Below are 13,074 nucleotides of genomic sequence, written 5' to 3' on the forward strand. Positions count from 1 at the left end.
GGATTGGCTCCAGCACCCCCGCAACCTTACTGAGGATAAGCAGTACAGATAATGGGTGGATATATGTACGCTTTCCTCACATTTTGCATGTTTAGTAAGTTGGGATAATTTTTGAATAGTGACAAGGGAGAGTGGAGATATGAGGGAAGTTCGGTGCCAACAGCTGTGAGGAAGAAATTAGCACCAGAATATGAGTAAGCAGATAAGGTATGTCCAAGCAAGAAGGCAAGAGAGTGGGGGAGAGAGAGAACGAGAGAGAGAACATAGATGAACAAGACTCAAACTGCAGGATGTAGAATCTTCATACATTTTACTTTTTATTTTAAAATGTGGGCACGGATGCACTTAACTAACATCATGTGATCTGCATTGACACCAAATGTCCCCCCTTACATTCGGTGACATTCTGAACTCAAAGATCTCCTCCCTAGGCCCCGGATTCCCTTTTTTGACACATCAGGCTGCAATTAAGCACAACACAAAAGCCATTAAGCTTCTTAATTACTGCTTGTTCTTTTCGTGGGCTGCTTATGTGGGAGGCACACGTCTCAAAGGAGATTGAATGCATACTCGTGAGTGCGCATGTCGAAATTAGTTAACAGTAGTGCCGCTTGGCGTGGACTCTAGCTAATTATGTCGCCACCTTGAACATCGCAATGATCGTAATCACAAGCTTAACCATTCAGGTAGCGTTTTTGCTTTTGTGTGCGTAGCTTTTCAAGTTCCTTTTGATCACTTATTTTGTGGAGTTCAATCACCAAGACTTGAGAGTAGTGTTAGTTATTCCAGCTCTTTTTAGTGAACCGGCTGTCAGCCTGGCTCACTAAAAAGAGCATGCTCTTTTGGCCACTATACAACCCTATACATTTTTTGTTGCTATAATCCATATAATATCAATAATAATTTAACATTACGCACAACATTAATCAATAATTATTTTTTTAAATACCTCTATTTGTTCACTCTACAGAAGCCATTTAAAACAAACCAGTAGGATGATCTAATCCAACCTGCCATAAACTTAAGTTAACTTGTCAATAAAAGCAGTCTCTAGGTCATTTCTATCAAAAGTTAGAATTTTTCTAAATGAATGCAAACCAAATGCTCCCTCTGGCCGCTAGAGACCAGTGTATAATAAACCCTCAGCTTAAGTTGGACCAGCCTAGTAGTTTTATCTGATTTAGTTTTTGTATTAATTTCACTTGTACGAAAAAATCTATAGCTTTCATTTGATTTTGTAGCTTGGTGAGTTTGTTCAGGTGTAAAATTGCATTCACCCAACTATTGAAATAAACCTGTTAACACATTCCATCTCAAACAAGATTCCAGAGCCAAGCTGAGCTTGACATCCCTGAACATTAAAATATTTTAAACATTTGACTTATTTATGTCATGAACTCTCTCTCTACCGGGAACCAGCACCAATCACCTCCCTGCTCTCTCACTGAACCCTGATCTGTTCCACCTGTCTGTTCTCGTTTACCACCAGCTGTTATGAATTCCCTGCCAATCAAGCTCTGTATTTAAGGCCCTGCCTTACAGCCTAACTTTGTCAGATCATCTGCAAAGCTACACCCGGAACCCGTTTGTCTGCGCTCACCAACCTTGTGTCTTGGTTTCCTCTTATTTCCATCTTTTAAGCAATCTTCCCTAAATTTAGTCCCAAATCTCCACTTCAAGATTTATCTTCACTCTAAGACCCTCTCTCCCGTTTTTCCCATCCCTAAATATACGTTCTTAACGTGACACAATTGTGGTCCTTGTCTGTCTGATTCGTGAAAATATATACTTTAAACTTACTTTAAAGTAATTTAACACAAAATGCAAATTAATAATTTGTCAGTCATATAAATAAACTTAAATAAATAGATAAACTTTTTTCTATTTATAATTCAACTTTAAACCATTTAAACTGCACGACACTGAACCCCTGAAAAACACGCAAAAGTAAATACAGTACATTGGAATGTGTTATTATCATTCAAATGATTCTAATTTGACTTAGAGTCTTGCTTTTATTCTTTCCTCTTTTACTTACTTTTTTGGTCCTCTGTAATGTACTCTCTGTCCTCTGGAAACAGAGATGACACTATGCATATTATCCAATCATGTGCATGTGCTTCATTAGAAAAAAGAGAGAGGGAATTAAAGAGTGTCTCAAAGAGAGTCGGCTCCTGATTGGTGTGTACCCGGGGACCGTTGTTCACTAAGATAAGGGACTAAGCTCAAGTCGGTTGCATGAAAACAGGTTAAGTGAAGCTCTACTCAGTTACTATGGTGATTCATTCTCCACAGCTAACATGCTTCAGACCAGGCTAACAACCAGGCCAGATCTCAGATACATCTGTGAATCATGTGAAAAATGAAAAGGTTTTTATAGCATTTCCATGGACTTTCTTGTATTACTTGTAGATATATTACGTTAGACGTGGCACTACAGGAAAAATATATGATACAAAATTTAAAAGCGATATATAATCTAAAAAATAATGTTAGGGTAAATAAGCAGAATTTTGTCCGTACACCATCTACTGGGATTCGAACCCAGGCCTCCCGCATCGCAGGCAAAACAAAAAAACTTGAACAACTGAATGCACTTTGGTGTTATCTACAAATGGTATGTGCTTTCAATGAGCAAGTACGCGATTGTGCCAAACTTACTCTCTTTCCATAATAACAGTGCTCGTATAACCTTTTTTCTTATAATTTCTTTCACTTCTTCACGCAACTTCATAAGTAGCTGTTCTTCAGCGTCCGTAAAAGACGTTGGGCAACCTTTTTCTATTTCACGATCCGTGATCCTGAGATTGATTCTAGGGGTCTTTTTGAAGATGCCGAGAACACGCAGTTATCCCAACTATCTACAGCTGCCTTGACATTGCCGCTCCTTCTTACCCTGGCTCAGCAAAAAAGCATTCAAGTTAGTCCAAATGTGCTGGCCAAACTAGATTAAACTGTACCTATTCAGTTAGCCTGGATTTCTTTATTCAACTTTCATGTACTACTTCTGTGGTGTCTCTTGTTTGTCTTGCTATTCAGTGTTTATTCACTTTCTCGTTTACTTTCGGTCTTTGTCTGCGCATTGTCGCATCAAAATCCAACGATCCATTCATTATCTGCACCGCTTATCCTCAGTAAGGTCACGGGGGTGCTGTAGCCCATCCCAGCTATCTCCGGGCAATGGGCAGGGGACACCCTGAACTGGTTGCCAGCCAGTCGCAAGGCACACAGAGACAGACAACTCACTCGCTCATTCACACCCAGGGACAATTTGGACCGGCCAATTAACCTGACATGCATGTTTTTGGAATATGGGAGGAAACCCAGCAAGCACGGGGAGAACATGCAAACTCCACACAGGAAGGTTTGATCTCATGACCTCAGAACTGTGCCGCACACACGCTAACCACTGCCCCGCCGTGTTGCCTAGTCGCATCAAGATATTTTGCGTTATTTCTTGACTTTTGCATCGCCGTTCTTGTTTGTTCCTCTTTTTATTCAATGGAGCTATTGTTTGTTATTTTGTTACTTCATTTTGTTTGTCTATTCGTGGTGTTTTAAAATATCTTGAGCTTTGTCTTATCCGAAATTTGTTTTCTAACTACAAATTTATCATCAATACTGATGAAGACTCCTCACAAATAAAAGTAGAAGTATTTATGACAGCTAAACTCAATTAATTAATACTAATGCTTTTATTGTGATTTTTTTTTCATATTGATAAGTCTGTTTTTGATATTGGAAACCTGCAAAGGAGATTGCATAGGATGCTAGTTTATTATTTTGACTATTATTACGCACTGTTGTTGTTTTTATTTTTTATTAACTGTTTATATTATCGTCACTTTTGGCCAATCATGTTGCTGTACTTTGGTACCTACACCTCTTAGAGCGTATCAACTTTTGTAACTTAGGAGATTTAATTTTCAAAAAAGCGACTTTAAACATGTTGGAATTTCATATCAAACGTTTGTGCTCCCCTGTTCTCCTTGCAAGTTCAAAATCCATGTATGAATTTGCACCTTATTTTGAGTGTCTACTAAACTTTAAATTTATCACATGCATGTATACATTGGATTATTTTATGTACCAGCTGTATGAATGGTTTCTCAACTATGACTCGATTACTAGGTACTCACACTGATCATCAGTCTCAAAATAAACTGGTACTGAACATCATTCTTGTGTGACTGTGAGGGTAAAGTTAAGACATTAAGAGGTAGCAAGGAGACAGGGTGACAAGGATTTGAAGTAACATATAAGGATACATTCCAGTGAGAATTTTCAGTACCCAAAAATATTACGAAGTTATGTACTTAATTGACGAATGGATGCGAGGGAACAAGTACAAGAAAATTATGACCCACAAATCCATGTTCTTGAAAATTAGCTGTGTCGGCACAGCGATTTAAAAATCCAACTGATCTAGAATAAAAGAATAGTGTGATATCAGAATGTTAGTGTTAGATTAGCATGCAAGTGCACTTTGTGAAGTGTTAAATGACTTTCCTAATTACTTCTGAGTTACGTTTAATAAGAATTTGAAGCGTGAATATTAGAGACAATTTGTGTTCTCATGCTGCCGGTAATCTTCTCACGTGATGACGAACGGTAAGCCGTTTAAAAGGTCCAAGTGCTGAGAAACGCTTCCAAAACCAAGAATAAAAGTAAGACAGATTTCAGCTTTGGTCTTTGATCATGTAAAGGGTATACGACAATACCGAACGCCATCAACAAGACAACAAACTATTGTGCTTCTCATATGTGTGTGTAGTTGCGCTGTATGTGAAGAACTAATTGGGGGAAAAAACAAGCTATCAAAGCACTTGGCCTTTGTGAGAAGCCAATCGGACAAAATTAGATTGAGGTGATTGTATAGTCTATAAATAGGATTGCTTAATCTTTGCTGTTGATCTTGTGTGCAGATGACGGACCATATGGAAAAAACAAAGATACCTCTGGACCGGAGCACAACACCGCCTCAAGACAAAGTATACCAGGCATGTAGCAAAAGTGCAGTGTGACACACTATATTAATAAATATTATGACATCAATTTGATCGCCATAACCTGGATTGAATAGAATGTGTAACACTATGTCATGACATACAATATGTATATTTTTTGGGGGGTTTGAACAAATTTATGGACACTAATAACAGAAAACAATCATGATACTGTCACAAGTAGTCTTTACAATTATTGTCCCATCCCCATAGTAAAAGAAATGTAATACGACATATCTTTTTTACTTGCCATCATAAAACACTGGATGATACAGGTCCTGACATCATGTCACCTTATGTAAATGACATAATCTAAGAATAGAATGCAGCTATATGGTACCACTGTACTGTAATGTGACTATATAATAAATGCATTATCCTCATCTTGGAAATCAAAATGAATTGAAGGTTTCCTCCAGTGCTTTATAAGTCTGGTAAACCAACAGCCTTTTGTTGTTCCATTCTAGGTCAGCATGTCAAAAGTACGGCCTGCGGGCCGGATCTGACCCATTTGGTGATTTAACCAGGCCCGCCATAAATTTTTGAGTATGTCAAAAAATTAAGTAAGTCTCCAAGACATTCTTATCCAAAGTTGCGATGTTTAAATAAATGCAACCCAAATTTCCTCTCCGGCCACTAGAGGGCAGTGTTGAGTTTGTATAGCGTAGTGAGTTGGTTTGAATTCACTCAACTGTTTAAATAAAGCAGTTTACACATTCAATGCCAAGCATGAACATCATTTTCACCCATTATTATTGAGAATAAATGTGCTGTGTTTAGAAAAAAATCCCTTGTCACCCGTGATTATTCTATGTAGGGTAGGTTACCAATGTAGGCTGAATGATAAAGCATTATACTGAAAAACAAAGCTGAAAATATGGACTGTTGACTATGTCGAATTACAGTCCAATGTTGTCCCATTCTTAGGAAAACGCTTTTGACGTACAATATCCTAATGACAGTATACCAACAACGCAGCATAAAAGCTTTATAAAAATGAATAACCACATTTGATTTACTGATAAGTGTACAGCTCCTGGCCTGTTTGAAGGTCGTAGCAAAGTTGGAACCAGTCCATTCACCCATTCAGCCGAGTTATTTTTCATCCCCTGAACCCGTTCTCTTTATTCCATCTCCTAGGTTTCAAAAAACGGATCTGCTTAAAGGGTGTGGAAATAGAAAAGAAAGCGAGATTATTGGCTAAAAGTGTTAATAATGTGAACTGTTCATAATAGTGGAAATTACTAAAGGCAGTGAGGAATATTAGTCAAAATAATAAAATAATAAAAACATAACCATTCATTTTATTTACAAAACACTTAAACAAACCTTTGACATGAACATGAAACTGCAGTATGTCACAATGTATTAACAACACATGATACAGCCTAACAGCTACATTTGTGCAACTGTTTGTGAGAAAGAGAAGATGTGTCGAATTCGCCTCTTCATAAATTCCCTGAATTATTATGCAAATGAGACAACCGGGTGATTCATTAGTGAAAACGCAAGTTTGTGTAGGCGTGTCGTTTGTGTGTGTATCCTTTCTGGGGGTGTGAATCGCCTCAATGATTTTGAGTGTTGCATCGGAAATTGAGATAATCCTCTTAATCCATCACAGCAATGCTCGATCTCACCTGTTGTTTTGTTTGTGTGTGTGTGTGTGTGTGTGTGTGTGTGTGTGTGTGTGTGTCTCCCTCTGGCTATGTATGTGTGTTGTGGTTGTTTCTTTTACCTATGTATATGTGTGCATGTGTGTTTTTGTCCATGTGCCTGTGCATTCTGCTCAGAAGCTCTGAGGGGTGTTACGATGGTGGAGTTGGTGAAAAAGGAAGGTAGCACGCTAGGCTTGACGATTTCAGGAGGAACAGACAAGGACGGCAAACCGCGGGTGTCCAACCTGCGGCCTGGGGGGCTGGCCGCTCGGTATGTACGTACGTAGCCACATGAGGGCGCCAGCCAGGCAACACAAGAACAGAATGAAACAAAATCTATTGTCATTACCACAAGTGAAATGCAGAAAAATATTAAAAAGTGCCATCTTATTGGTGCAAGAACATTTACAACAGGGGTCCCCAAACTTTCCAACTGAGGGCCACATAAGGTTTCCCTTCCCTGATGAGGGATCGTGGTCGGTTTGTAACACAAAAAGCGTGATTATTACAGGACTGGCTAAATGTAAAAATGTGTCGTTCTCCAGAAAGCCGCAATCAAAAAACGCTCTCTGGATTCTTCACAGAACAAAATTCAGAAAATAAATAATAACACTGATAATAACAATGTTTATGAAACAAATGATAACCAAATGACACTCTGTGGGATCTTCAGAGAAAAAAAGTCCATGGAATTAAATGGTTTCCTGTGCCATGTACAGTATTAACAGATCCAGGATCAACTGTCAGATCACTGGACCACCAGTGGTATATATGACTTGCAAAAAAACAGTAGATTTTATCTCATTATCACACTATTTTTAGTCACAGTACCAGAGATAAATATTCATTTTGTTGTGCGTTTCACATGTTACAATGACAATAAATATGTCACAAAAGAATGGAATATACTTTCTTGTCATTGTAACATGTGAAAATGCACAATGAAAATAATATTCATCTTTGGTACGGTGACTAACGATAGTGGTATAAAAAGATAAAACCCAATGCCTTTTCATAGGTCATCCATATCAATCGTAGTCCATTGGTAAGAGTTAGGTGCTTTTACCACCATGACCTGAAATGGAATCTCAATACAACCAAAAATATGCACCCAGACTTTGAGATTTTAGATGAAAAAAATGTGGATCAAATTGCTCTCTGGGATTGTTCAGGGATTTGAACCAAATATGGAGGCGGGCCGTAGTTTGGAGACCACTAATTTACAGGAGAAAATGCCACAGTTTAAGAGCAAGTTATAAAAAGTTAAAGGTTTTATTTAAAAAAAAAAAAATGGAATCATCCAGTCATTATTGCACATCCCGTCTAAGCATTTTGCTGCATTGAGGTGATTATTGCCTGTTTCTATAGCTGTTTTTCAGTCTATTCCTTCTATACTCCATGGTTCTAAATTTAGTTACCTGAGGGCAACAGTTTTAACGAGTGATATCTGGGGTAGAAAGCTCTCTTCTTGATGGCTGTTGCGACCGGCAGGAGCGACCAGTTGAACGTGGGTGACTTCATAAAGTCGGTCAACGGCATCAACTTAAACAAACTACGTCATGAGGAGATCATCAGCCTCCTCAAGAACGTCGGAGAACGAGTCCTACTGGAAGTGGAGTACGAGTTACCGCCAACAGGTGTGCTAAAACCCATAACTCCTCTTTTTCTGTGATTGAAAAAAATCCAGAAGATATGTCTTTCAGTCCGAATGCGGCATTTGATTTAAGCAATAAATTGCACCCATTTTTGTTCATCTTAAACTCAATTGATTTGAGGGCCGCCACAGCAAGGGTTTGGGTGAGGTTGGGCATCCATCCATCCAGCAATCCATCCATCCATCCATCCATCCATTCATCTATCCATCCATCCATCCATCCATTATCTGCACCGTTTATCCTCAGTAGGGTCGCGGGGGTGCTGGAGCCCATCCCAGCTATCTTAGGGCAGTGGGCAGCGTACACCCTGCACCATGGTCTGGTTGCCAGCCGGTCGCAGGGCACACAGAGACAGACAACTCACTCGCTCATTCACACCTAAGGACAATTGGGACCGGCCAATCAACCTGACATGCATGTTTTTGGAATGTGAGAGGAAACCGTAACGCTGTTACATGTAATCCGTTACCCCCCAACCCTGTTCACCACACATAATATGTTATGAACAAAATATTTTAAAATAACAATATCGGATTATTTATGTCTCAATTACTCTCATTAGCTTTGATTTGGAAACTTTGCCGTGTAGTGGCGCTGAGCTGTCACTAGTGGGGCACATGGTCGACAGGCATTGCGGCCAATGGGGCTTTTGGTCAAAGCACTCCTTTGACTTATCTATTTTCATACGCTCAGACATTTTAAGCTCTCGCGTGTTTATGGTTGTGGTTTTGAAAGAATAGAATGGTCCTGTTTTCAACATCAGCACTTTTTACAAAACTGAGTGGTTTTTTTTCTTCAAAGATTTTTCTCTAATACACATACAAAAAATACAAAGAATGTAGACCATTTGCATTATGGTTAAGGTACAATCTTTGTTTAAAGAATGCAAGGTGCAGGTACAAGACCCACAAAATGGCTTTGATAAAATCACCTCTATAATTGAATGACAAATATCCCTAATGTTACTGTACCACATTGTAATGACCTGTATGGATTGATTCTATAAATGCTCAATGACAGTGACCTTTTTCTCTCCCCGTCCATTTTTTTATATTCCATTTCCAGTCACTGAAATGTTTTAATTCACTTTTCCTAGCTCCAGACAGCACTTCAGGCGTGATCTCTAAGACAATTGACATCTGTTTGCACAAAGAAGGGACCAGCTTTGGCTTCGTGGTGAGAGGTAAAACAATTGACAGGCTCAGAAAAAGAACGCTGGCCAATAGCGGTGCAGCACAGACTCAGAAGTTTTGGATGTCAAAAAAAAGGTCCTTTTAAGGTAAATAGAAAGGGTGGCCCCCTCTAGTTACCTTTTAAGCTAAACTGGTATTTTTGCTACTGATCCAATCCAAGTACTTTATGCGATCATAGGGCACGCTGTGTTAAAAGGCAGTATCAGTTGCTGGTTCTTATTCTGTATTTAACACATGCACAGGGCACAATTGATTATTGGGCGCAGATTTTTTCTGCTACCTCCGCCTTACAACACAGACAAGCATAACAATGTTAAAACTACAGTGTGAGCAAAACTGTGGTTTATTTAAGTATCAAATACAATGAACTAATTTTTTAAAATCATCAATAGGTACAGGCATGGTAAAACACACGGAAAAAAAAAGCTGGCACAAAACTGAGTTTGGTACTCACATTTTTTACCGGTAATCACCAAACATGGCCAGATTTTCATTATAATCACAAGTTTCTGCGCTACCGTAGTCTAGGTCCGGATGGAAAAATGAAACCGGTTCATTAAACAAGCACCAAGACGGACGTCCTTGGAAATGTTCAATTTTCATTTCTTCTGCTAGCGTTACTGCTTTTAGCCGAATGGTAAACGTTGAAACGCTTCTCCCACTTCTTCTATGATCCTCTGATTGATGATCGACTGCTTGAGTCTTTCCTCCTTCTTGGGCCTCCTCGCCTTATTTCCACACAAGCTCAGCTGTGTCTTCTTGTCCTGTGGGAGCTCGGTTTTCAGCTTCCTCTACTTGCGAACCATCGATTCATTAATCTTCAATTCTCTCACGGCTGCTCAGTTTTCATGTTCTGCAACAAACTTGTAGGAGCACTTTGGTCTGGCAGAGGACGTATTTAGATGCATGAATGAATGGCCTTTATTGTCTTCATACAAATATAACAAATGTGTAGGCCTTCTCCTTTCAGTGAAAATAACCAATTAAAAAGGTCAACATCTTCAAAAGGATTAAAATAATGAGAAATACACCAGGGCCTCTTGATCTGGCGAAGTACTCTTATTTTCCTCAAATTTTGCCTCTCTTTTTTTCCCACTTGATAAAAAAAGTATTTTACATATTTGCTGGTGTATATTATACATTTGTATTTATTTTGGTCTGTAGTTAATGGCCCCTTAGTCTGTTAAGAAGCAAAGACCTGTCTGTATGATGTCATCAGTCACCTCAATACACCATGCCACAAATAATTGGAAAGCTTAAACTCATAGGATGGGATTCAAGAAATAAAAATGTGTCAAATACAAATGTTTAGTTTTTCATATTGTGATCAAATTTGAAAAGGTACCAGGTTAGGCTTCAAATTATTGTCTAACCTGTTCTCTAGTCAAGACGTTCATGCTACTCTCCTCTGCAGGCATGTGATGCAGATAAAATTCAGGCGACAATAAAAACCTTATATTTTTGTGTGTTCCAACTTAATTACTATGTGTTTGTAGTAATTAGTTGGTGACAAAACTTCCGAGTGTTACCTTTCAAAAGAGACCAAAACAGATTCGCCAAACAGTTCAGAGTACGTCTTGGATTGGGATTGTGGGTGAATCTTACTGGATTGTTAAGGGGTTAAGGTATTTGACAAACATTTTGATTTTTAAAAATTTTTAATTGCTGAATATTCTGTTGTTTTGTGCGCTATTTTTCTATCCGTCCAAAACTTATATTTTAATAAAGAGGATGAAATGAAAAATTGTTTCTGATTCATTGAAAAATAATTGACAGCTTCATTGATTATTTAAATAATTGATTGGATTACAATACTAAATTTTTGACCAATCCGAACAAATTGTTTTCCATGGCTAGTGACATATAAAAGCTGTGTTAGCGTAGCATTTTTGTTTTTAACTGCGGTAACTCTTTTCTTCGTAGGCGGCATCCACGAGGACTGGCACAAGTCGCGCCCTCTGGTGGTCACATACGTGCGGCCTGGAGGCCCTGCTGACAGGTAGCGGTAGTTTGCCTCTTACATTCAAACACATTGAATGTGATGTTGCCCTGCGACTGGCTGGCATGGGCTCCAGCACACCAGGGACCCTACTCAGGATAAGTGGTGCAGATAATGGAAGGATGGATGAATATGATGTCATCCAAAAAAAGAAGCAAAACGCCGCCATCTTATTCCACCTCATGTCACACCTGATTCTATGATCTATTTCTATTTTAGTAGCTCTAGAAAATATAAAGTGGGACAGCATGAAATGAAATGAAATGATCTGCATTTATATAGCGCTTTTCAAGTCAATGACTTCCCAAAGCGCTTTACATTGTGCTTCACATTTCCCAATAGCGGCCGTGATCTGTGCAGCCATGTAAGGCGCTATCCTGCTTATTGGGGGTAATTGGGGGTTCAATGTCTTACCCAAGGACACTTCGACAAGTAACACGGACAAGCCGGGATTCGAACTGGGATCCCTTAATCCTAAAACGATCGCTCTACCTCCTGAGCTACTGCCGCCCCCAAGCAGCGGCAGAAAAACATAAAAATGGGCTTTTCTCAAATAGGAATAAGTGCTTTTTATTTTAGAGTGTGTTCTGGGATAAAACCAGACATTGTTCTTTCCAGTTTTTATCACACTTTTATGTGCGGACTAGGATTTATCAATACTGGGATTTTTGATATTGATCCCATTAAAGTAAGTTCAGAGTGGTATCTACACTGAACAAACACTGTTAATGTCATGATAATCAAATAACTGAACCCCTTAATTTAGTTTATAATTATGATGAAAACAGCACAAAGATTTCAGGCACTAAATACAGTATGTTCTGTTTATTTATTGAACTACAGTAAAAACTTGAACAGTACAAAACACACTTATAAATATTGCTATTACAACTGTTTCAGAACAAATTTCAAGAGAGAAAAACCAAAATAAAGCAGCAAAAATACAAATAAGTCAACATGATAACTATAATACCTTGCATAGCGCAATATTTTGAAAATAAAGTCAAGTACAATTACCGGTACTTTAAATAATATTATATAAAACTTTTGACAGTATCAAATAAAATAATCACAGTAAAATACAAAATTCAAGTGAGTCAAACAAAAAAAAGCAGTAATGTAAAAACAAAAAAAACAAATACTGTACTACATAACAGTGTTAACAAAAAATTAGATTACCTTCCATTGCACAATATTTTGAAAACGAAATGCATTCGTGCAAATAAAATGTAAGCACAATTGGATCAAAATTGAAAGTTATAATGTATGCACAACCTTATGACGAATATTATCACAGTGATAGTTGTAATGAGAACACAGTAATGATCCCAAGGCAACATTGTTGTTCCAATCAAAGTACTAGTTCAGTGTTGGTGATATCAATATTTGAATTGATTTGACCACCCTTGGAGTGTACTGCAAAAGAAAATGGTTCTTAAAAGAAATCATTTAATAAAAATAGTTAGAAATTTGATCAGAGGGCAGCACGGTGGCGCAGTGGTTAGCGCTTGTGCGGCACAGTTCATGTCATGGGAACCTGTCGTGGGTTCAAATCCAGCTCCAGAC

The 13,074-nt window shown here is 38.4% G+C and overlaps 1 protein-coding gene across 6 annotated transcripts in view; it reads left to right on the forward strand.

The window, feature by feature from the left end:
• Positions 1 to 13,074, forward strand: part of grip2b (glutamate receptor interacting protein 2b) — a 194,783-nt gene that overhangs the window by 119,506 nt on the left and 62,203 nt on the right. For 5 of the 6 annotated variants that reach the window (XM_088337570.1, XM_088337571.1, XM_088337569.1 and 2 more), the window contains exons 2-6: positions 4,926 to 5,000; positions 6,800 to 6,932; positions 8,153 to 8,298; positions 9,413 to 9,499; positions 11,433 to 11,508. In XM_088337570.1, coding sequence (XP_088193696.1) covers positions 4,926 to 5,000; positions 6,800 to 6,932; positions 8,153 to 8,298; positions 9,413 to 9,499; positions 11,433 to 11,508 — 517 coding nt within the window. Of the gene's footprint in view, positions 1 to 4,925; positions 5,001 to 6,799; positions 6,937 to 8,152; positions 8,299 to 9,412; positions 9,500 to 11,432; positions 11,509 to 13,074 lie in introns of those variants that run through there. The other variant, XM_088337572.1, reaches the window with a different exon arrangement.

Source organism: Urocampus carinirostris, chromosome 6 (assembly GCF_059441175.1).
Source record: "Urocampus carinirostris isolate Australia breed hairy pipefish chromosome 6, RoL_Ucar_1.0, whole genome shotgun sequence".
NCBI lineage: Eukaryota > Metazoa > Chordata > Actinopteri > Syngnathiformes > Syngnathidae > Urocampus > Urocampus carinirostris.